Genomic DNA, 22,323 nt, shown 5'->3' on the forward strand with positions numbered 1-22,323 from the left:
TTCTAGAGTTCTTTTGGTCAGGAATGCACTGGGCCCCTGTTGGGGTTCTTCATCTACCCCTGAAGGAAGGAGGGCAGGGCCTGAAGTGTCTGCACACTCAGGTCCATGTCTTCCGCCTCCAGGCCCTGCAGAGGCTCCTTTATAGTGCAGGTAGTTCAACGTGGAGCATATTGGCGCACACCTTCCTGCGCCGCTTCCAAGGGCTCCGATATGACTGGCAGCTCTTTTATCTCTGTCTGAGAGGTTTTCCGCAAGACCTCTCCGGGCTGCCAGTCTTCTACCAGGACCTCCTCCGGACCTGGAAACTGTTTTCAACGACCAGGTCCGTAGCGGCCACCGTGGGAGCAGATCTCCTCGCAGAGCCCCTGCTACACAACCTCCAGCTTCGTCTGCAAGCAGCGGAGTCCCGTTCGGTGCGCCAGAGTTTGGTCCTGGCGGAAGTCACGAGAATCGGAGACCTCCTGGACTACGACCGGGGAGACTGGCTGGATCCCCTGACGCTCGCTGGGCACATGGGGCTCTCCAGACCTAGTACTCCCCGGCGCGTACTTCAGGAGGTGAAGGCCGCCTTGACGCCCGCTGCTCAGGCTTATCTCAACCGAGCCCTGCGCGAGGGCGCACCCCGCCCACCCTCTACCCCAGGCCGTCTGGATCTTTCAATTGGGCCTCTACCCCGTAGATCCCAACAAACCCCTCACCCTTTCACTGCGAGCCGGCTTCATGAACTGCAGCCAGTCAGCTTCCAAATCGCGCCACGGAAATATTTATACACACTCACGCTTCACACCCTCCACGCTCACACCCTGGTGTCCCGCCCCGATACAAAGTGGCGGGACCTCCTGCCACCTTTGGAGGGTGAGCAACCCTGGTGGGCCAGCCTGTATTCCACCTTGGTCCCGAGGGCCGTCGGGGACATTAGTTGGCGGCTCCTTCACGGAGCTGTGAGCACGGGCGTGTTTTTGACACGGTTCACCCCCATCCCGGATACTTGCCCTTTTTGCAACATGAGGGAAACCCTGGCGCACGTATATTTAGAGTGTGCCAGGCTGCAGCCCCTTTTCCGGCTCCTCACGAATATTTTATTACACTTTTGGCTACACTTTTCCCCTCACCTTTTTATTTACACGCTCCCCATCCGTGGCCCCACAAAATCGCGAGATCTCCTGGTTAACCTCCTCCTGGCCCTAGCTAAAACAGCCATTTATAAAACCAGAGAGAGGAGGTTGGCTAATGAAGCGTCCTGCGATTGTAGGGCCATTTTCCGATCCTCAGTACATTCATGTATCCAGGCGGAGTTCCTCTGGGCGGCGTCCACCGACTCCCTTGACGCCTTCGAGGAGCGGTGGGCGCTGTCCGAGGTTCTCTGCTTGGTGACCTCGTCCGGTTCCCTCCATCTGACACTTTGATTGAGGGGAAGAGCGAGAGACCCCAGCCCCAGCCGTTGCCGCTGTGAATACCATCATTACTGTCACCTAGGAGGGTACATCCCCGTCCACCCCGCAGCCGTGCCCATCTTGTCGGGCACTCTCAGGAGAGGAATAATCAGTGACACTGGGCGTGGCACTAGGTACCTCAAGGGAGTGGAAGACCATGAGTGTCGAGGAAGCCCCCCCGCTCTAGGACACCAGGTAACTCAGGAGGGTGGAAGACCATGAGTGTCGAGGAAGCTCCCCCGTTCTGGGCCCAGGCTAGCCTGAACACTTCTCCCTCCTGAAGGCTGCTGTGTTATACCTTGTGTTTGCTTTTGTTGCATAGTTTTGCTTTATCCTTTTTGGTGATTCCTTGTAAGTGTTACACAAATAAAATTCTTTTCTGCTTAAAAAAACCCCAAAAACACTCTCCTGCTGCCCTCTGGCCATGCTGTATCACAATTGTTTAATCTTGTGCCCCTCACAACCCTAATTTTCTTTACCTATGACTATGGCCAGGGTCATTTGCAGAGAGATATTTTCATATGTATACAGTGCAGAGTTCAAAATTATTTTAAAATGTTGATTCTGGGTTATGTAGCTGAAGCTGCTGGACTGTGCCAAATATTGGGGCAAAGGGATGGGAGGTAGGAGATCATGAGGGGGCATGTGATGGGAGCAAGGGACATTTTATTTCCCCTGGAATCTTTATGATTTGAAACAAGACAATATCAAACCTACTTCTGTTTTATAGAGATCATATTGGATGCCTAGGATCAAGACCAAGGCCAGGTAATTACATGTTTATGACAACCAGACGTGCACTGAAATTAAATCTTACCATTTCCAAGTTCTTTTAAAGTTTGCTTTAGTTGCATATACAGTATCTCCCTCTTTTATTTCTTCAGCTTTGCTGCCTCTTGATCTGCTTCTGAAAGTACCTACGCTCATGTTCAGGGCCAACGTTAAGAAAATAGAGGCATCGTTAGTGACAGGGTGGCAGTCTTATGGCCTTCCAGCTGTGGTTCTTCGCAACCTAAAAGATCATGGTAGTACTCAACAGTAACATTTTGAAGTCAAACAAATGATAGGAGAGCACAAAATTCTGTATGAGACAGAAACACAGTATGTGAGTGATCCTTAAGGAAACACTTTAAAAATATGAATTCCAAGAAAATTCTTCAGGGCTCTATTTTGGCATGCCTTTACCAGCGCAAATTTCCATTTCATGCAGTGAGAATTTCTCCTGAGTAGGTCGTGCTGCATACAGTCTTTTAAGTTACAGTATGTTTGCACATATATCATCGTTGGTGAAGCAGTCTTGTAGTTTCAGATGCTTTTTATTCTCATTGATATGATTTAAATACTCTGTGCTTCAGTGCTGATACTTCATAATGTACATTGTCACCTAAATTCAGTTTTATTTGAAAGAGAATTATTTTGAGCAATTGGAATACTGCTCTTCATAGAAACTCTTTCATGTACATATAGTAACTGTTGTTTCATAGCTTTTTGGTTATTATGTCTGTTTTGGGAATTTTAATTATGCAATACAAAACACAAACTATTGCCCAATTATAACAGTTACTATTGTTTTCCTGAAAGTGTTGTAATTAGAGATATACAAACTCTGTGAATGCACCCTGTATCCAGCCAGAATGTCTCAAAATCATAATGGTCTGTGAGGCAACACAACTGCCCTCAGGGTAAATTAAAGAGAACACTGATATCTCCCATTATGTTTTAGGGCATAGGTCTAAAGTAGACTCTAAAGCATGTCTTAGAAATACCTGCATTGCAGAGATATATGTCTGCTCCCTGGATTTCAATATATGTATTTATGCTCTTGAGTTGGTTTCCAGATCAGATGCCCAATCTGGGAGAGCAGTTGTATAATCTTATTTAATAAATTTTCCTCAGAATTTTGCTACTATTATCTAATCTCCTGAGAGTATGGATCCATACTGACAATCTGCTGATGACTAAGCTCTTTATTTAAGATCCAGAAGTGATAATGTGTATGACTTGTAAATGTGCAACATTAGAAAGTCAGAAGTTGAAATTGATTTGTCATGTAGGAATTATAGAACATTAAATCTGATGTATATTAAACCCCCTTTATACTATTCTGGCAGGCAGAACAGTGTAGAGAGGCCTATGTGAAAATAAGAATCGTGCCAGTGTTAAATCAATTGTATCTTCTGACTTTCTGTGAATCAATTTTTGTTTGCAGAAGACATAATATATAGTTGTGTGCTTTAGTCTTTTAAAATGGTCTAAAGCTTGGTTAGCAATATTTTTTCTACCGATCCTTAAAGTTTGAATTAATATTTTTCCATGGAGCACAAATAAATTATTATGCCACTACGGTTCAAAAGGTAGATGTATAGTACTCTTTAATTAATGAAAGACAGTTAACTTTTCATTGTGGAGTCCAGAAATCAGGGGTTTAGTATACTCTGCTTAGTTCATAGCTCAGCAATACTAGTTCATTTAAGAAGGCTAGTAAATGTATTTCCTCTCAAGCTGCCTGTGGCTAATCTGTATTTGATATCTCATTGAGGAAGGGAGGGAACAAATCACATAAGAGTTTGAGATTACTTGCTGACTAGCAAATGAATGTTTTTGCTTCAAAACAAGTGAACAGCCTTTTAACTGTTATTCTTGAGGGAAAAATATTAAGAACATTTAGTTACTTACATATGGGCACCAAGAGAAAAAAATGTATCACTGCACCAGGCAATTTTGGCTACTACATCAAATTCCTATGACATACATATATAATATATTACAGCCTATAGACTATCACAAGAATAATGTTAGAGTTGTCTATGTTGTAATGACTTTTTTTGAGCAGAAGGCATAACACTGTTCACCCTTTGGCTATCATGTCTGTTTTAGGATATCTCTAGGCTTTTTTGCATTACTATTATTATTTTTTCTAAGTTGGTTAAGTTATTCTTACTCTATCATCCTGCTTGCCTTCTGTCAAATTCCAGTTCTTCCTCAGTCTTATCTCAGGGTGAATGTTACTTCCTGATTTCCAAGAGTGTGGTTCTTTCTCTCCATTGGTCTTTTCCACAGTTCCAAACTCTCCCCCTCCCAGCTTGTCTTCAGATTCTTACCAAGCAGTGTCTTGAAATGCCCTCGTCATCTTTGGGTACATGTATAGAGGGCAAAACTTACCATACATACCAATCCATAAGTGATTTAATGAGTATTCATGACACAGCTCAAAAATCCAAGACAGTAGCTTTGGGAGGAGATACATTCATAAGCTCCAATTTCCTGTTAGTACCTCTTTATGCTGAAAGCAATATACTTTAGTATAATCTATACACATCCTCTTATCGGATGGTTTCACAAAGCTGTAAATGAAAAAATGTACAATACAGTTGTAATATAAATAAATGTACCGTAGAACCTCAGAGTTACAAACTGACTGGTCAACCACACACCTCATTTGGAACCAGAAGTACGCAATCAGGCAGCAGCAGAGACAAAAATAAATAAGCAAATACACTACAGTATTTTGTCAAATGTAAAGTACTAAAAAACAAAGGTAAAGTTTAAAAAAAAGATTTGATAAGGTAAGGAAACTGTTTCTGTGTGTGTTCATTTAAATTAAGATGGTTAAAGCAGCATTTTTCTTCTGCATAGTAAGGTGCCAAAGCTGTATTAAGTCAATGTTCAGTTGTAAACTTTTGAAAGATCAACCATAACGTTTTGTTCAGAGTTACAAGCATTTCAGAGTTACGAACAACCTCCATTCCCGAGGCGTTCATAACTCTGAGGTTCTACTGTATTTTGATTTTCATACACATTGTAAGGAGAGTGGTCACTTTGGACAAGCTATTACCAGCAGGAGAGTGAGTTTGTGTGTGTGGTTTTTGGAAAAGGGGGGGGGTGAGAAAACCTGGATTTGTGCTGGAAATGGCCCACCTTGATTATCATACACATTGTAAAGAGAGTGGTCACTTTGGATGGGCTATTACCATCAGGAGAGTGAGTTTGGGGGTGGGGGGAGGGTGAGAAAACCTGGATTTGTGCTGGAAATGGCCCAACTTGATTATCATACACATTGTAAGGAGTGTGATCACTTTAGATAAGCTATTACCAGCAGGAGAGTGGGGTGGGAGGAGTTATTGTTTCATGGTCTCTGTGTATATAATGTCTTCTGCAGTTTCCACAGTATGCATCCGATGAAGTGAGCTGTAGCTCACGAAAGCTCATGCTCAAATAAATTGGTTAGTCTCTAAGGTGCCACAAGTACTCCTTTTCTTTTTATCAATATTCAATTAATCTGGCATCTGGAAGTTTGAGGTTTTATAGCCAACTATCCCTGCATATTCATAGATGAAGGTAGCTCTGCTTGTATGAATCTCCACTCATGTATATGTAGCATGATGGACTGAAACAGAGTAAATTCATGCTACTAAATCTACAGAAAATGTTAATTTTATTGATAAAGTGCCCCATGGCAAGGTGATCAATCGCTGCACAGTTAAAATATATAACAAAACAATAACAAAACACAATTAACAGACAATACAAAAAAACAAATAAAACACTAAAAAGACATAATGATGTCATTAAACAGGAGTCATACACAGGAGCCGAAAGGGATTTCAGCTGGAAACACCTGGTGTGTCTTCAAATGTTTTTTAAAAATCGGGGCAGGGATTGGCTGAGGTGGATGTCAAGAGAAGTAACTTCCATATCTCTAGGGCCACCACACAAAGGTGGTGCAAGTCATTATTATCAGAGCCACTTGTACTCCATGGCACGAATGGAACCAATTTTATAGCAACAACTGGAATTTCACACAACATCAATCTTAGAAAAGCAAGAAATATCGATCCCTTGGCACCACACACACACACACTCAAATCTGGCTCATAGTTTAAAATACTGAGATGTAAAATTCAACAATAATTAATTTTTACATTGATTATTTTTGAGATTTTTTTTGCTGTGCTTTCCAGGCCTTGATTCCTTTGACGTTGTCTAGCCTGTTTCAAAACCTCCTTCTCCACAAGGGTGCCAAAGAAGGGAGCCCTTTTAGCTGGCTTCAGGGGCTCCCCTCTCTAGTTTCTGGCTCACAGCTGCTGCCCTATAGATTAATTAAAAGCACCTGAAGCCAATTAGAGCACCTGAAGCTAGTCACCTGATAAAAGCCCCCTGCTTCAATCAGCCAGGGGAAGGAGTTGGAGTAAAGTGGTTTGGAGTTGGAGCAGAGGAGAGTTTGGAGAAGTGCCGTGGCTGGCTAGAAGACCAAGACCCTAGGTAAAGAGACACCTGGCTTGTGCAGAGAGAGAGGGCAGGAAGCCCCACAAGCTGAAAGCAGGAAAGCGAAGTAGCCCAGGGGAAGGAAGCACTAGTTCAAATGGTTTACCACTATCCCTAGGGGCCCTGGGCTGGGACCCGGAGTAGAGGTCGGGCCCGGGTCCCTCCCTCTCCGGGTTACTAGTGGGACAGTAGATACCCTAGTTCAGGGGCAGGAAACTGTGCCCTGAACCGCCCCAAGAAGAGGAAGCGTGGGACACATCATAATCGTACTGGCAATTTGCCACAGTGTACATACAGACAAATTGTATGTGTGTATATGTATACATACAGAATATGTAGAGCAACAACACTAACACCATATAATACATAATTCTGCTTATGTGCTAGGACGCTGAGATACACTTGCCATGGGGACTATAGATTTGAAATCTCAATTATAACATTGCATTAACACTTCTTTGGGCAGAGGATAGGGGAGTGGAATGATGGGCTTCATTTACAACATTGCATTTTGATTAGCATCTATGGCCTTTTCCATTATGCATGATATATGCCAATTATTCAGTAATATCCTTACTATGATGATATTTAGAAGGCCTTTAACAAGTTCCTCCATAGCCTGTCCTGAATTTTTTTTTTTTTGGGTCTGTCAGCCAAAATGGTATCTGGCAGGAACAGGGAATTCTGACAAATAACTACCATTTTCATTGAGTTAGGCAATGAACAGAAAACATGAGGCAATCCATTGTCTCACATTCTCATTGAGGTGTTCTCAAAAGCTGATGCGGCTAGATATTGGAAAGAAAAGTTAACAAGGAACATATGGTACAATAAGTGGGAGTAAAACTATTTTGTGAAAATAATACTTCCATACTATCTTCATAAAACATATTATAATCTCTAAGGTAAAAGAGATACTTGTTAATAGTAATAAAATATTTGAAAGCAAAGGAGCATGTGTTAATCTGTGTGCAAAATAAATGATAGTTTGCCACAATTAAAATCAGAGGATCGTGTTTATTATATTGTTAGGTAACCCTACACATAAAATTGAAAAGACTTTTATGAGTAGCAAAATATATTTACGCCTCTTCTCTCCCAAATAATCTATTTTAGTTTGAATGAAGCAGAGAAAGTGATTTTACCTTTTGAATTTATGATTAATAAGGCGATCTAACTTGTAAGGTTTTTAGTTTAACCTTTTTATCCTTTTGTAATATTAGAACTGATCTCAGACTTGGACATTATTGGGGAAAAAGTCAGAGATTAAAAGGCAAAGGACTATTTTTGTCTAGATTCCATATAGAAACAATAATTTTAAAAAATAATCTGCACACACTAGTGATATGTCCTGGAAAAACAACAAAATGGGCTCTCCTCCTGATTGTAGCATTATCATCTGCAGCATCTGCAGGAATTGCTGTGTCACAAAGGAAGGTGCGCCAGATCAGTGACCCTATTCAGCAGATTCTAATTCAGCTGCACAAAATAATCTACATCACTCAGGTATGCATTTCTGCTCCTTCAGAACACTCCATCCTCTTGTTTGTTTGTTGATGTCAAAATGATTGTACTACAGTGTTGCTATTTTAGTTGCTATTCTTTAAAAACAACAGAACTTGACATTTTTACAGATGGCATGATATTTTTAAAAAATATTATTTTTTAAAATAAAAACTAACCTTGAATATTAGTATATGAAGGATGGTAATAAGTGAGTCATATTAAGAAATGCCATTGGCTCACCTCATTAAAATGGATTTTATACAGAAACTTATTTTAATAACATTCTGACATGCCAGTAATATGAGTATTGTATTTCAAATGACTTAATATAAAACACTGACACAAAGATTTCATGAAATTCTTTTATTCGTTTAGTCATTTTTTACAGTTTCCTGTTATTTCTAACACAGTACTTCAATTGCTGAATGCATTAGTTAGCTTAAATATTTTGAATTTAAATACAGTTTCTATTCTGACTTAATGCTAATTGAAGAAATTCAATGTTTAATATTTAAAGGAGTAGCAGCTCTGATTTCAAACTGGTACTAAAGCAAAACTGTAACTAGTATAAATCTCTTAGGCTGTACTCTCAAACTGTTAGTATAACAAATGATTTCATTCTCCAGCAGCATGGCTTCAACTCAGTAGTAGAGGTCACAATTACTAATTTTAAATGAATGCCAATTTACCCTCCAAAATTCACAGTTTATACTTGGCAAGACGTGCTTATTACCACTGGAGCTTTCAGATTGCTGAGCAAAGTTGGTTCAATTTTCTTTTAAAGTAGAACAGCCAAACTGAATTTGTATATCACACATAATAGGACTCGTTAACCTATTTTACATCCTTGAAATTATTATACCTGTCAAAGGTGAAAAATGCTGGAAGTGAATCCCCTAGGCGAAAGAAAAGAAACTTCTCTTTAATTTAAAAGAAAATGAAATGACTGAATTTAATGCCAGTGTGGCAAATCCTCTGTCTGTGCAATCTTCCCTACCCTGCCCTGCCCTATCAGTGTGCCTTAGTTGTGTGTTGGGGGGCCCACCTGGAGAGATAAGCAAGTATTTCAGGCTCCACACCCATTCAATCCCAGCCTCTCTTCTCAGATGGCCCTCAGAGACATTAATTAAAACCATTTGTGGTTATCATAGCATGGACACCTGATAACTAAGAATGGGCAGCAGCCACCAGGCTCACTTCACGCAATCCACTGAACAGAAAGTAAAAATGTTGATACTGTTGCCTCTGTTCTACCCACGTGGCTAGTCAGAGTTTGGGGCGCTGGGGATATTCTAGTTGGAAGTACAACTCGGTGATAGGTATTTCTTTGATGCAGTTTTGTTTATTTATAGAAAATGTATAAACATCCTGTGTCTGTGAACACAGAGGGAACCAAATAGCAGGAAACAGCTTCTTTTGCTCACAGGACCAAGAATACTCTTTTCAATCTGCACCCCTGACCCAAAAACCACACCCCAGGTTGCTGCTGGAATCAGACACCATGCTTTGAAATGCCTTTCCGGCTGTCACTCTGTTTCTCAGGCTAGGTCTAAACTAGAGAGTTTACAGTGGCACAACTGTACCCATGCAACTGCGCTGCTGTAAGATCACTTGTGTAGCCGCTCTGTGCCCCTGGGAAAGTGCTCTCCTGTCGACGTAATCCACCCCAACGAGACGCTCTCCCACCGGCATAACACTGTGCACACTAGTGCTTATGTTGTTCAGAGGGGTGGAATATTCACAGCCCTGAGCGATGTACGTGTTGCCGACATAACGGTAGTATAGCCATAGTCTCAAGCTTTGTCTACACTACAGACTTTAGAACGGCAAGCTGTACTGCTATAAGGTCTCCCGTGTAGCCGTTCCATGCCGGCGGAAGAGAGCTCTCCTGCCAGTATAATTGAACCACCCCCAACCAGCAGCGGTAGCTATGTTGGTGGGAGAGCGTCTCCCCCCAACATAGTGCTGTCCACATTGGTGCTTTTGTCCGTGAAACTTCTGTTGGTCAGGGTGTTTTTTCATACCCCTGACTGACAAAAGTTTTTCCAACAAAAATCTGGGGTAGACAAAGCCTCAGTCTCTCCGATGTTTTTATTTGTTCTGCCTTCTCCTGACATACCCACCCACTGTGGTCACAATACCCCATGAAACCCTCCCACCCACATAGTGCTAGTTTCTGGCCAGACAGGTCTTGGTTTAGGTGTGCCACCCTAAGTGTTTGTTACAGCTTTCGGAAGTGAAGGGTACATTCACACCCAGTCTCAAAATGCTTTGTAATCCAAGCAGTCCCCAGTATCTCTCAGCAGCAACAACGCTTTCAATTTGGGCTAGATTTGAAATGGTGACCTATGGATGAAAGGCTCCATGCCTTGTAACCAGATCCCTTGAGAGTTCCAATTATTTGTTTATTTTTTTACAGATCTGAGGAAGAACAGACGTTAAACATGTAGCTGGCTTTTAAAATGCTCAATTGCAGATCTCAGCTGACAACTAGAAGCTGAGGTTTACAAGGGAGAGTTCTTATTGCTGGTTCTTGGCTGCCAGCAGTCTTTCCAATCCAGTTTCCAAGGAAACAGGTTTTGGTCTGATCTCTGAAAAATAATGTAAGAATAAGTTTTTTAAAAACCATTATGTAAAACCTTGGCCTTATTTTCACTGATCTAACATCCGATTTCATGGAAACAGAATCTGGAATCAGACAGCAGCTGCTGAGACAACTCTGTTTAATTTCAGTTGCAGTTCCCTAAACCCCTGTACCTCACAATGCCCCCAACATATGCAGGTATTTGGTATTAATTCACACGGTATCACGTGCTTCTGTTTACTGATAGGATTAGAAACATTCATCATCTGATTGGCTGAAAGTTCTTAAGGGTTTACAATACAACATATGAAAGACATTGTCTACGTGAAAAGAAAGCAGCATATCTCTGGATGTAACTGGTTCTGATGAAGCCCACAGGTCCTGATCTCAATTTGGCCTGTGTACATCAGGAATAACTCCATTAAAGTCAGTATAATTGTTCTGGATTTATACTAGTGTAATAACCACAGTTATTCCCAGAAAAATAAAAAAAACAAAGAAACAAAAAACACCAAGTAGACTTTATAGCAAGATATGTGGAGATGGTCTGAATAGTGGTCAAACCTTTCATGTGTCAAAAAGTTTCCATTTAGTTATAAATGGCATTTGTTCATATAAATTTATGAAGTGTAACATGGGTTAAATCACATCTATGAATGTAATCCTGGTCCAGACCATTTGAACACAAGGATCCTGATTCTCCACTGAGTTATACCCTGTGTAGCTATTTGCACCAGTGCACTGTGATTGTGTCAAGTGCTACCAAATCAGAAAGGTAGTTTTACACCCTCTGTGCACAGGGGTAAATGATTATGCAAAGTACCAGGCAGTGGAGAATCAAGCCCAAAGTGTAATGTGTGTTATAGGATGACTACATCCTCCATATTGGAATGATGACCGATATAAGTAGTTTTTGGAAAGTGTAGGGGACAATTTCCTGGTGCAAGTGCTGGAGGAACCAACTAGGGGCAGAGCTCTTCTTGATCTGCTGCTCACAAACCGAGAAGAATTAGTAGGGGAAGCAAAAGTGGATGGGAACCTTGGAGGCAGTGACCATGAGATGGTCGAGTTCAGGATCCTGACACAAGGAAGAAAGGAAAGCAGCAGAATACGGACCCTGGACTTCAGAAAAGCAGACTTTGACAACCTCAGGGAACTGATGGGCAGGATCCCCTGGGAGAATAACATGAGGGGGAAAGGAGTCCAGGAGAGCTGGCTGTGTTTTAAAGAATCCTTATTGAGGTTACAGGGACAAACCATCCCAATGTATACAAAGAATAGTAAATATGGCAGGTGACATAACACCTGGCTTAACAGTGAAATCCTTGCTGATCTTAAACACAAAAAAGAAGCTTACAAGAAGTGGAAGATTGGACAAATGACCAGGGAAGAGTATAAAAATATTGCTTGGGCATGCAGGAGTGAAATCAGGAAGGCCAAATCACACCTGGAGTTGCAGCTAGCAAGAGATGTTAAGAGTAACAAGAAGGGTTTCTTCAGGTATGTTGGCAACAAGAAGAAAGCCAAAGAAAGTGTGGGCCCCTTACTGAATGAGGGAGGCAACCTAGTGACAGAGGATGTGGAAAAAGCTAATGTACTCAATGCTTTTTTTGCCTCTGTCTTCACGAACAAGGTCAGCTTCCAGACTACTGCACTGGGCAGCACAGCATGGGGAGGAGTTGACCAGCCCTCTGTGGAGAAAGAAGTGGTTCAGGACTATTTAAAAAAACTGGATGAGCACAAGTCCATGGGGCCGGATGCGCTGCATCCGAGACTGCTAAAGGAGTTGGCGGATGTGATTGCAGAGCCATTGGCCATTATCTTTGAAAACTCATGGCGATCGGGGGAGGTCCCGGACGACTGGAAAAAGGCTACTGTAGTGCCCATCTTAAAAAAGGGAAGAAGGAGGATCCTGGGAACTACAGGCCAGTCAGCCTCACCTCAGTCCCTGGAAAAATCATGGAGCAGGTCCTCAAGGAATCAATTCTGAAGCACTTAGAGGAGAGGAAAGTGATCAGGAACAGTCAGCATGGATTCACCAAGGGCAAGTCATGCCTGACTAATCTAATTGCCTTCTATGATGAGATAACTCGCTCTGTGGATGAGGGAAAAGCAGCGGACGTGTTGTTCCTTGACCTTAGCAAAGCTTTTGACACTGTCTCCCACAGTATTCTTGCCAGCAAGTTAAAGAAGTATGAGCTGGATGAATGGACTATAAGGTGGATAGAAAGCTGGCTAGATTGTCGGGCTCAACGGGTAGTGATCAATGGCTCCATGTCTAGTTGGAAGCCGGTATCAAGAGGAGTGCCCCAAGGGTCGGTCCTGGGGCCGGTTTTGTTCAATATCTTCATTAATGATCTGGAGGATGGTATGGATTGCACCCTCAGCAAGTTTGCAGATGACACTAAACTGGGAGGAGAGGTAGATACGCTGGAGGGTAGGGATAGGATATAGAGGGACCTAGACAAATTAGAGGATTGGGTCAAAAGAAATCTGAGGTTCAACAAGGACAAGTGCAGAGTCCTGCACTTAGGATGGAAGAATCCCATGCACCGCTACAGACTAGGGACTGAATGGCTAGGCAGCAGTTCTGCAGAAAAGGACCTAGGGGTTACAGTGGATGAGAAGCTGGATATGAGTCAACAGTGTGCCCTTGTTGCCAAGAAGGCCAATGGCATTTTGGGCTGTATAAGTAGGGGCACTGCCAGCAGATCGAGAGACGTGATCATTCCCCCCTATTCGACATTGTTGAGGCCTCATCTGGAGTACTGTGTCCAGTTTTGGGCCCCACACTACAAGAAGGATGTAGAAAAATTGGAAAATGTCCAGCGGAGGGCAATAAAATTTATTAGGGGACTGGAACACATGAGTTATGAGGAGAGGCTGAGGGAACTGGGATTGTTTAGTCTGCAGAAGAGAAGAATGAGGGGGGATTTGATAGCTGCTTTCAACTACCTGAAAGGGGGTTCCAGAGAGGATGGATCTAGACTGTTCTCAGTGGTAGCAGATGACAGAACGAGGAGTAATGGTCTCAAGTTGCAGGGGGGGGAGGTTTAGGTTGGATATTAGGAAAAACTTTTTCACTAGGAGGGTGGTGAAACACTGGAATGCGTTACCTAGGGAGGTGGTGGAATCTCCTTCCTTAGAAGTTTTTAAGGTCAGGCTTGACAAAGCCCTGGCTGGGATGATTTAGTTGGGGATTGGTCCTGCTTTGAGCAGGGGGTTGGACTAGATGACCTCCTGAGGTCCCTTCCAACCCTGATATTGTATGATTCTATAAGTAAAAAGCTGCCCTGACAATAGGGCCTCACTAACAATTGGGACATTACATTTATTTTTAGAGCGGAAAGGTGATTTAAAAATTCAAACACAAAAGATTTCATCTTTCATAAAGAAGAGAGTTCAGAGGATTCTCCTATAAGAGACCTTTTTCACCATCTGCAATATGCTGCATGTTTTTCTTTGTTAAACAGAGAAAAAGAGGGGAATGGATTTTGATGCACAAGAACATAGATGGAAAATTTTCCTGTATTGGTATAAAGTCAAAACCTTTCTGGATGCTTTACAGACAAGTAAAATATAAAGTTCCTGTCCTGGAAAGCTTACAATAGAAGGGCCAGATTCAGCCACACTTTGTCATATTGAGTAGTGTATTACAGCCTTAAGCAAAGCCCATTGAAATCAAGGGGAAGATTCCCATTCACTTTATTTTGCATTGGATCAAGCCCTTATCCTCATATATAGTTCCACTGATTTCAATCCTGGTAATTCAAGATAACCAACACAAAATCCAGCCCAAGCCTTCTCCTCAGGATCTGTTCTTCCTAGGGTTCCTCCCTTAAGACTACCTAGTCCCAGATGTTAGATTACTTTGACCAGTGGGGCCAGTCCTACCCCCTCTATATCCACAATCAATATAACAAGCTACACCTGTCAGAGTGAGCTGTGCCCAGTTACCATCTCTTCAGGTTTCAACACTTCTAACAGGGTGGGTGAACAAAAGAACATTATTACAATATGCACTGTTTCAGATTCAATACAGTAGTTTATTACTTGGGCTATTAAATATCAGTGTCTATATATACAGTGTAACTACCATTTTCAAAAATAACACTGTAGGAAATGTGGTCTGTAGAAGAGTCAAAATTGAGCAGTGATAACAGCTGTTTCTCTGTCCCTATAGCTTCCTCCAGCTTTGCATTGCCACTTGAAAAGAAGAGTTATTGAGAGATTCAAGAAATCTCTCTTCAGCCAACAGAGCAATCCTTGTAACTTGAAATTGGAAGTTAAAAAGGTGCAGTATTGTGAGACGTACCATCCATTGTGGTCTTCATCTCTTTTCTATTTGAATTATGCTATATGAATTAATCAAGGGGAGGGGGAGAAGAATTTTATAAAGGTTAATTAAGATGCTCTGAAATGTTCTTCATGTTCATCTTCTAGTTTAGTCATGAAAAATAAGTGTCTGATTCAACAAAAACTTACTTATGTTTTCAAATAATTAAATTTTTGGCATTATCCCCACACTCTGATTCCAGTAAACGATTTTTAGTTAGTATCACAAAAACTTTGATTAATTTGAAGTTGTTTAGAATTTTTGTGGAAAATGTTTAGGCAAATGCTTTAGCCACCTTTTAGTTGATAAGTCTGAAGGTCTAGATAAGCAGTGGTACAGATTGGTTTTAGATTTTGTCTTTGATCAGAGGCACACACATTGTAAATGGAAAGATCCAGCCAGCTGCTAATAAACAAAACATAAAATCCACCTCCTCAGAGATCAGAGAACTTGTTTTTCCTTTCATGGATCAGATCAGGATAGTAGCAGGGAGCAATTTAAAATAAAACAGCAGAAGATCAAAACAGTCACATAGACGTTTTCTGAAATTTATTTTATAACATAATATGATGATTCTCATATCTTTATCTTATAAATATGAAATAGAATTTTTTTTCAGTTCAAGGCATAATGCTGAAAGGAAAATTAATGCTTGCTATTTTTTTTAAAATGCAAATGCCTCCCTCGCTCAATAGTCTCAAAAATGGGCCTCTGTTAGCATAATATTTTATTAATTATTTACCAAGAAATGTTTCACAATACAGAACAAACAGGGTTGCATTTTTTTTTTATCATTTAACCTTTCCTTTTCTTGTCCTAGGATCAAATTGCAACTGTGTTTAAACTGGGGGGGGGGAAGGGCTAACTTTTTGTGTTAAAGGCTAATAGAGCTGATTATGTCAACTCCTGTTATGTTATCATTACCAACATTTTGGTATTTTGGAACAACCTCTTTCTACTCAAAGCATGAATTCTTAGAAAGCACTGAAACTGCCCAATGCTCTTGAAGCCAAATTATTCGTCCTAATTGTTGACTAGTCTGTTAGCAATAATTCAGTGTCACCACTTGAAAATTACTGAAGACTTGCAAGCATTAAAGTATATTTTTTTTGGTCAGATATAGATTCAGCCTCTGTGATTCTGGGCCATGTACACAGAAGCATTGTGGTACAAGAAGGTGATAATCCCTTTCTGTGGGGAGACTGTATTTGGAAGACTGAATTCAGTTCCAAATATCTCCCTACCAGAAAAATGCAGGCAAGTTGGAAGCAGTTAATAGAACAATGAAAAACGTTCAGGGGGCTGGGAGGATTGATGGATGAGGAAGAAGTAAAAGCTAAATATTTGAAAGTCAGTGGGAGTTGGGTGGCAAATTTCAGAATCTCAGCCAAGGGCCACCAACGTGAAGGGTAGTTTGTAGTAAAACTAGAAGTTAATGGGATGCAATTAAGTAGAGAAAAGTTTAGGATGAGCCCTGGAAGACCCTCCCGGACAATGATATTGTACAATCATTTTCAGTGGGAAATGGTGGAAGGCCTATTGCCTGAAACATCTAAAATTAGTGTGAGCAGGTGATTGGATTAGAAGAACAGACTGTTAGAAAGATTCCTGCATTGCCAGAGGTGAGGGTGGAGTACAGGACCTCCCATAATAGGTTTTGTCTGTGTCTAACCAGTGTGATTCTACAGCATTAAAATGAGAAGAGTGTTGATTATGCTGGAGATACTGTAGAGTATGGGGACAGACATTTCTTTCTTATTTATCTACAAAGATGACATTGTAATGTCAAAATGATACTGGATCCTACATCCCTATGTAGACACCCCAAAATGATTTGATTCTCAATTTTCATATGTTCACAGCAGTCAGTTGAAATCAAAAGTGATGAGAGCCCACTGATAGAAAATCAGGCAATTTAAATATGAATTTAGGAACTTAACTTTACGTACCAAACTTTGAAAGTCTCAAACTATTGACTATTTCTCCCCTAGTTTTGAGAACACATTTTTTCTTTTTTGTTTTCATACAAATTTGCACTTTAATATTTCTTTCACATGTACCACATAGCTGTGAGGCTTATACTGAGTGCAGTTTGGCTGCCTTCAGTGTTTGATAAATACCTCTGAAGGGAAGAAAGTAGAGCATTCATGACAGAATTGACCAGTTCTTTATTCATTTCAAATGTATTGAAAGCCCTTTTCTCCTCTAACTCTGGATTTTAGGAGAGTGAAAAACTACTTATGTTCTGTGATGGAAGTTTTTGGTGTAAAAAATGTAGTTTTAATATGATTTTTGCTTTTTTCCAGCTGCTTCAGGGTTCTCCTGAACTGATTGAGCCCAACTTTTTTATAGCAGATTGCCATTTGTTACTTCACTCCTCAGGGGGAAATATATTGGCCCCAGATGATAGAACAGGTAAGGAAAGCAAACAAAAACCCATGATCTGAAATACACTTTTCAAGTCGGATACATGGTATTGAGATGGAAGCTTTCAGTAAAGAGAAATTAACTCTTTGTTATCAGTTACTGTCTTTACTGACAATTAAGTCGTATTTGCGCAACTGATTTAAAAGACAGAATACTTTGTGATTGTGAACCAGACATAAGCATTTAAAAGAATATGTTCTTGAGTTTGGGGGAGGATTTTTTCAAAGAGACAAATTGCAGTTAGGTGCCTAACTGCCATTGAAAGGCGGTGGGAATTTGGTGCCTCTTATTTGTGTCTTTGAAAATCTTCCACTTGGGTCTTAAGCAAAGCCATATTTTAAACACTGTGCAAGAAAGAACTCTTCTTATACCATGTTTTAAAGTGGTTGCACTAACATGACTTAATTGCCTCTCTGGATGGGGTCTCAGAGAGCTGGAGAGGAAACAGTAAAACATAGTTCATCTGCTCCAGCACTCTCCATACAAGGGCTTGTAAACATGTATACTTTTCATACATAGTTATCATCAAATGTGGTTTGCACCTAAGTTGAACACTCCTGCAGACAATGAGCTCCATCCTTAGCAACACCCAATAAACACAAGTGCAAAGTACTACACTTAGGAAAGAAAAATCAAATGCACAACTACAAAATGGGTAATAACTGGCTAGGCAGTGGTACTGCTAAAAAAGACCTGGGGTTATAGTGGATCACAAATGGAATATGAGAACACAGTTGCAAAAAAGGCTAATATTCTGGGGTGTATTAACAAGAGTGTAGGAGGTAACTGTCCAGCTCTACTCAGCACTAGTGAGGCCTCAGCTGGAGTACTATGTCCAATTCTGGATGGCACACTTTAGGAAAGATGTGGACAAATTGGAGAGAGTCCAGAAGAGAGCAACAAAAATGATAAAAGGTTTAGAAAGCCTGGTCTATGAGGAAAGGTGAAAAAACTGGGCATATTTAGTCTTGGGACAAAAGATTGAGGGGGGACCTGATAACAGTCTTCAAATATGTTAAGGGCTGTTATAAAGAGGATGGGGATCAATTGTTCTCCATGTCCACTGAAGATAGGACAAGAAGTAATGGTCTTAATCTGAAGCAAGGGAGATTTAGGTTAGATATTAGGAAAAACTTTCTAACTATAAGGATAGAATCATAGAACTGGAGGGGACTCTTGGCAGATCTAATTATCTAGACTATTCCTATTAAGCTCTGAAATAGACTTCCAAGGGAGATTGTGGAGTCCCCATTACTGGAGGTTTTTAAGAACAGATTGGATAAACACCTGTGAGGGATGGTCTAGGTTTACTTGGTCCTGCCTCAGAGCAGAAGGCTGGCCTGATGGCCTGTCGAGGCCCCTTCCAGCCTTACATTTCTATGACTCTATGATCACAACCACATACAAATGTCCAGAAGATCACATCATACTGTAAGAATTTCCTCCTCCCACCAGTTTCCATGATCACTGTGGTCAATGCAGCAAAAACAGATGAAGATCAAGATTAGCTATTTCTCTTGTTAATAAACTGTTCTGTTATCATTCTGGCTATGCTGTGATTGCTAAGAAACGCTGATGAGGCACATGTAAGCCAAAAATTCAGTGATTTAACATTGCCTGATATTTGCCTTATAGGCTTTCCTGGTAGTTTTGACATGGAGGAAGGAATGACATATGAACAGATGCAGGTCAGCTTTTCACATTCTTCATGAACAATGTTTTCTTACTTCTAACCAGGATATATATTTTTTACTAACCAGAATTTGCTTTAATCTGTAGTCTGTGATTGAAGAGGTTCTGGAGGAAAGTGGTTATTACAATTTCACTTCTAACAGGTGAGTTTCAAAGTTCAGTTTCAAAAGGAAACATTAAATTATGATGTGGTAAGCCAATGATACATTATCTTTTATTTCCTAATTGTAGCTTTCTCTTTCAGTTTTAATGTAACACATAATGTTATGGCATATAGACCTGGACTGGATAGAACTGTTTTAGGACATTTTAGCCAGTCTTCTAGATCAGCCACCGCTGCTGTATTCTTTGCTAACAGAGAAGAATGGTGTTTGCTTGGTAGCAATTTCCTCTCATTATTCCATGTGAAAACTCAGTTGAAACAAAAGGCACCTCTATCCCATTCATTTTAATGGGAGTTTATTTTGTCATAAACCCCTACGGCTACAAGACTGAACCTAGCACAGTCAGTATAATGTTTGGATGCAGTACAAAAAGGAAGAAATGTAGGTGCTAACAAAAAAGAGCAGGAGGAAGTAAAATGAAGATGTGTTTGAAACTGCAGGCAGCAGTCTCTCTCTCTCTCTCTCTCTGACACACACACACATTACATAAAGAGGGTTATGCGTGGAAATACTTCATGGAATATAGAATAACACAAGCCTGGTATTTCTAGTTCTGTTTACCCATCTAGTCCTAAAGCCCCTTCAGCAGATTTTTAATAATTCATGTTTCCCCTGTTGAAGAAGTGGTTCATCTTTGCTTCTTTCCTTGGTCTTCCCCAGCAGTCTGCTCCTGTTGCCAATGACCAACATTTTCAAACGTGGGGACCTAAAATTAAAGCTCCTAAATGCATGCTTAGGGGCCTTAAATAAAAGTGGCCTCATTTTCAGAGGTGAGAAGCACCTGCAGCTCCTGATGTTTCAGTGGTATTTGCATAGGTCTAACAAGGCTATTATATAAATGTACCACAGTTTTATAGGCATTTTCCTCATGCTTACTGACTGGCACAAAACATCGTACAAAGACTAAATATAACTAGGCAGGTGTTCGGTGCATGTGGGCAGGAGTCTTTTACACACATTAGTATAAAAAAGAATCTGTTGCTTAGTGGAACTATACATAGATGTTAGCATTGCTGCAAAGTATGTGTGTATGTCAGCATATTGCATAGGAATTGGGTATTAATGTACATTATACCATCAGCTCCAAAATGGTTCATATTCGCAGTCTTCTAGTTCCGATACCTATTTCTCAGCTCTGGTCCCATGTGTGTTGTGGATTCCCTAACGTATCTTGTTCTTTGGTATCTACATTTTAAAATGTTTTTCTAAATGTCTGGAAATCCCACATTATGGGAGAGATTGTGACTCTTCCTACACAGCCATGCAGGGGAACAATGGGGCATAAATCACTGTCTTACTTCCCTACGCTGTCTGCTTGTGCTGTTGGTAGGAGCGCCGAAGGAAGAGCAACCACTGCTAGGTCATTACACCCCCCCCCAATGTATGTGGGCAGGGAATGCATGGAGTCTTGGCTCCACCTTCTCCACACAGTGGGGGACAGCTGTCCCAGGGTAGTCCCCCTGGAGCAAAGGGGAACTGGAAGTCAAATTGACTCTGAGTCAGACTGTGCTTCCTGGCCTGATCCTAGGGCAGCATGTGGCAAAACGGGAATTGACCCCCTTAGTTAAATACATTTTTTGGGAGGGTGTGGAATGGGACCCTTTCACACTCATTTGTTGGAAGTGTATTATTTGAATTTGAAGTTTAACTATTTCTTACTCTTAGAGAATGTGTATTTAGACAGTACACATGGTTAGATTTTTGAAATGTCACTGCCTACAGTACATTCTCTTGCTGTTATTCCAGGAGTTACTCTTCAACATACATCCTCTTATCTGCTGTCTTGCATAGTTATGCTTGGCTGCCTTGCCACTACAATACCCTTCCTTCCCCAGTCCCCTTCACCACTACCAAGTAGCCCACATATTTCTCCCTGTCTTTCAGAAAATGCATTTACCTTCAAAGTCTGCCATCTGCATTTCCTGACAAATGACCATGTTTCCTACACTATGCTCTGCTCAATTCTATTTTGAGCCCTCTGAATCCTGCACATTTGTTTCTCCGCACTCACTGTCTTGGTACCCAAACAGTGCAATTTTGATAGCTATCCCGTACAGGATGATTCATGTAGCCAGCAGACAGACATCATTAGGTTTTACTGTATCTCTAAATCTCCAAACAGTTCAAGCTGACTGAAAGGACAAATCACCCTCCTCAAACTGCAATCCGTGCTGCTTGTCAGTGTCCACCGTTATTTGGCCTTATTGTACTAACCATAAATGGGACTGCAGACCTCACAGCTGCATCCCATCAGCCTTGCCTTGCCTAAGGGAGTCTTGATCTCCTACTTCTACATACACTGTGGACTGTCTCAGGAATAACTACAACCTTTCCAACACTAATCCAGCATATCATGTGACTCCTTGCAATCCTCAATTATCTCCTTTTCTTAGGCAATAGTTCATAAATAACAAGGCTTTGAAAAAAGTTATTAATCATAGAATACTAGCAGGAGTCTGTGTGCATTTTTCTTCTAGCAATCTGCTGAACCTTCCTTCGACTTTTAACTCTCCTGGCTGTTTAAAATGCTGTGTTCTAGATCTAGCTCTGGAGTTTCTAAAGTGAGCAGCAGGAGTGTTGCAGGGCTTATGGCATGGAACCACTTAAAGCTGTTGCTTCTGGGAGGAGATGGAGTGGTCAGAGTCTGTGCACTTTCTTCCATGGAATTTTGGTGCTCCAGCTGCTGCGCTGGGCTTACTTCATCCTTCCAATAGTGCAGCACAGGTGCCTGTCATGCTGCCAGTTCTCATCACAAGCCTGGCAATATTTGTTTTCTTATAAAGTCCTAGCTCCTGGGGATGAGTGATTATGTGAGAACCACAGCTTTTCTCCCTCTTTTTAAAAATAAGTTTCCAGCCTTCGTTGTTCAGGAAAAAAGCCTGAAAACGTGAACTCTAGAGGCTAAAAAAGATTGCC

General features: G+C 41.1%; 1 protein-coding gene across 1 annotated transcript in view; it reads left to right on the top strand.

Annotated features, from left to right (window-relative positions):
- The window catches only part of NEK10 (NIMA related kinase 10), a 185,081-nt gene that overhangs the window by 155,953 nt on the left and 6,805 nt on the right, over nucleotides 1–22,323 (top strand). The window contains exons 30-36 of the mRNA XM_084620570.1: nucleotides 2,164–2,201; nucleotides 2,318–2,461; nucleotides 8,089–8,204; nucleotides 14,972–15,082; nucleotides 17,431–17,539; nucleotides 19,187–19,239; nucleotides 19,331–19,386. Coding sequence (XP_084476696.1) covers nucleotides 2,164–2,201; nucleotides 2,318–2,461; nucleotides 8,089–8,204; nucleotides 14,972–15,082; nucleotides 17,431–17,539; nucleotides 19,187–19,239; nucleotides 19,331–19,386 — 627 coding nt within the window. The remainder of the gene's footprint in view (nucleotides 1–2,163; nucleotides 2,202–2,317; nucleotides 2,462–8,088; nucleotides 8,205–14,971; nucleotides 15,083–17,430; nucleotides 17,540–19,186; nucleotides 19,240–19,330; nucleotides 19,387–22,323) is intronic.

The sequence above is a fragment of the Lepidochelys olivacea genome (assembly GCF_965140295.1).
Source record: "Lepidochelys olivacea isolate rLepOli2 genome assembly, chromosome: 2".
NCBI classification, from domain to species: domain Eukaryota; kingdom Metazoa; phylum Chordata; order Testudines; family Cheloniidae; genus Lepidochelys; species Lepidochelys olivacea.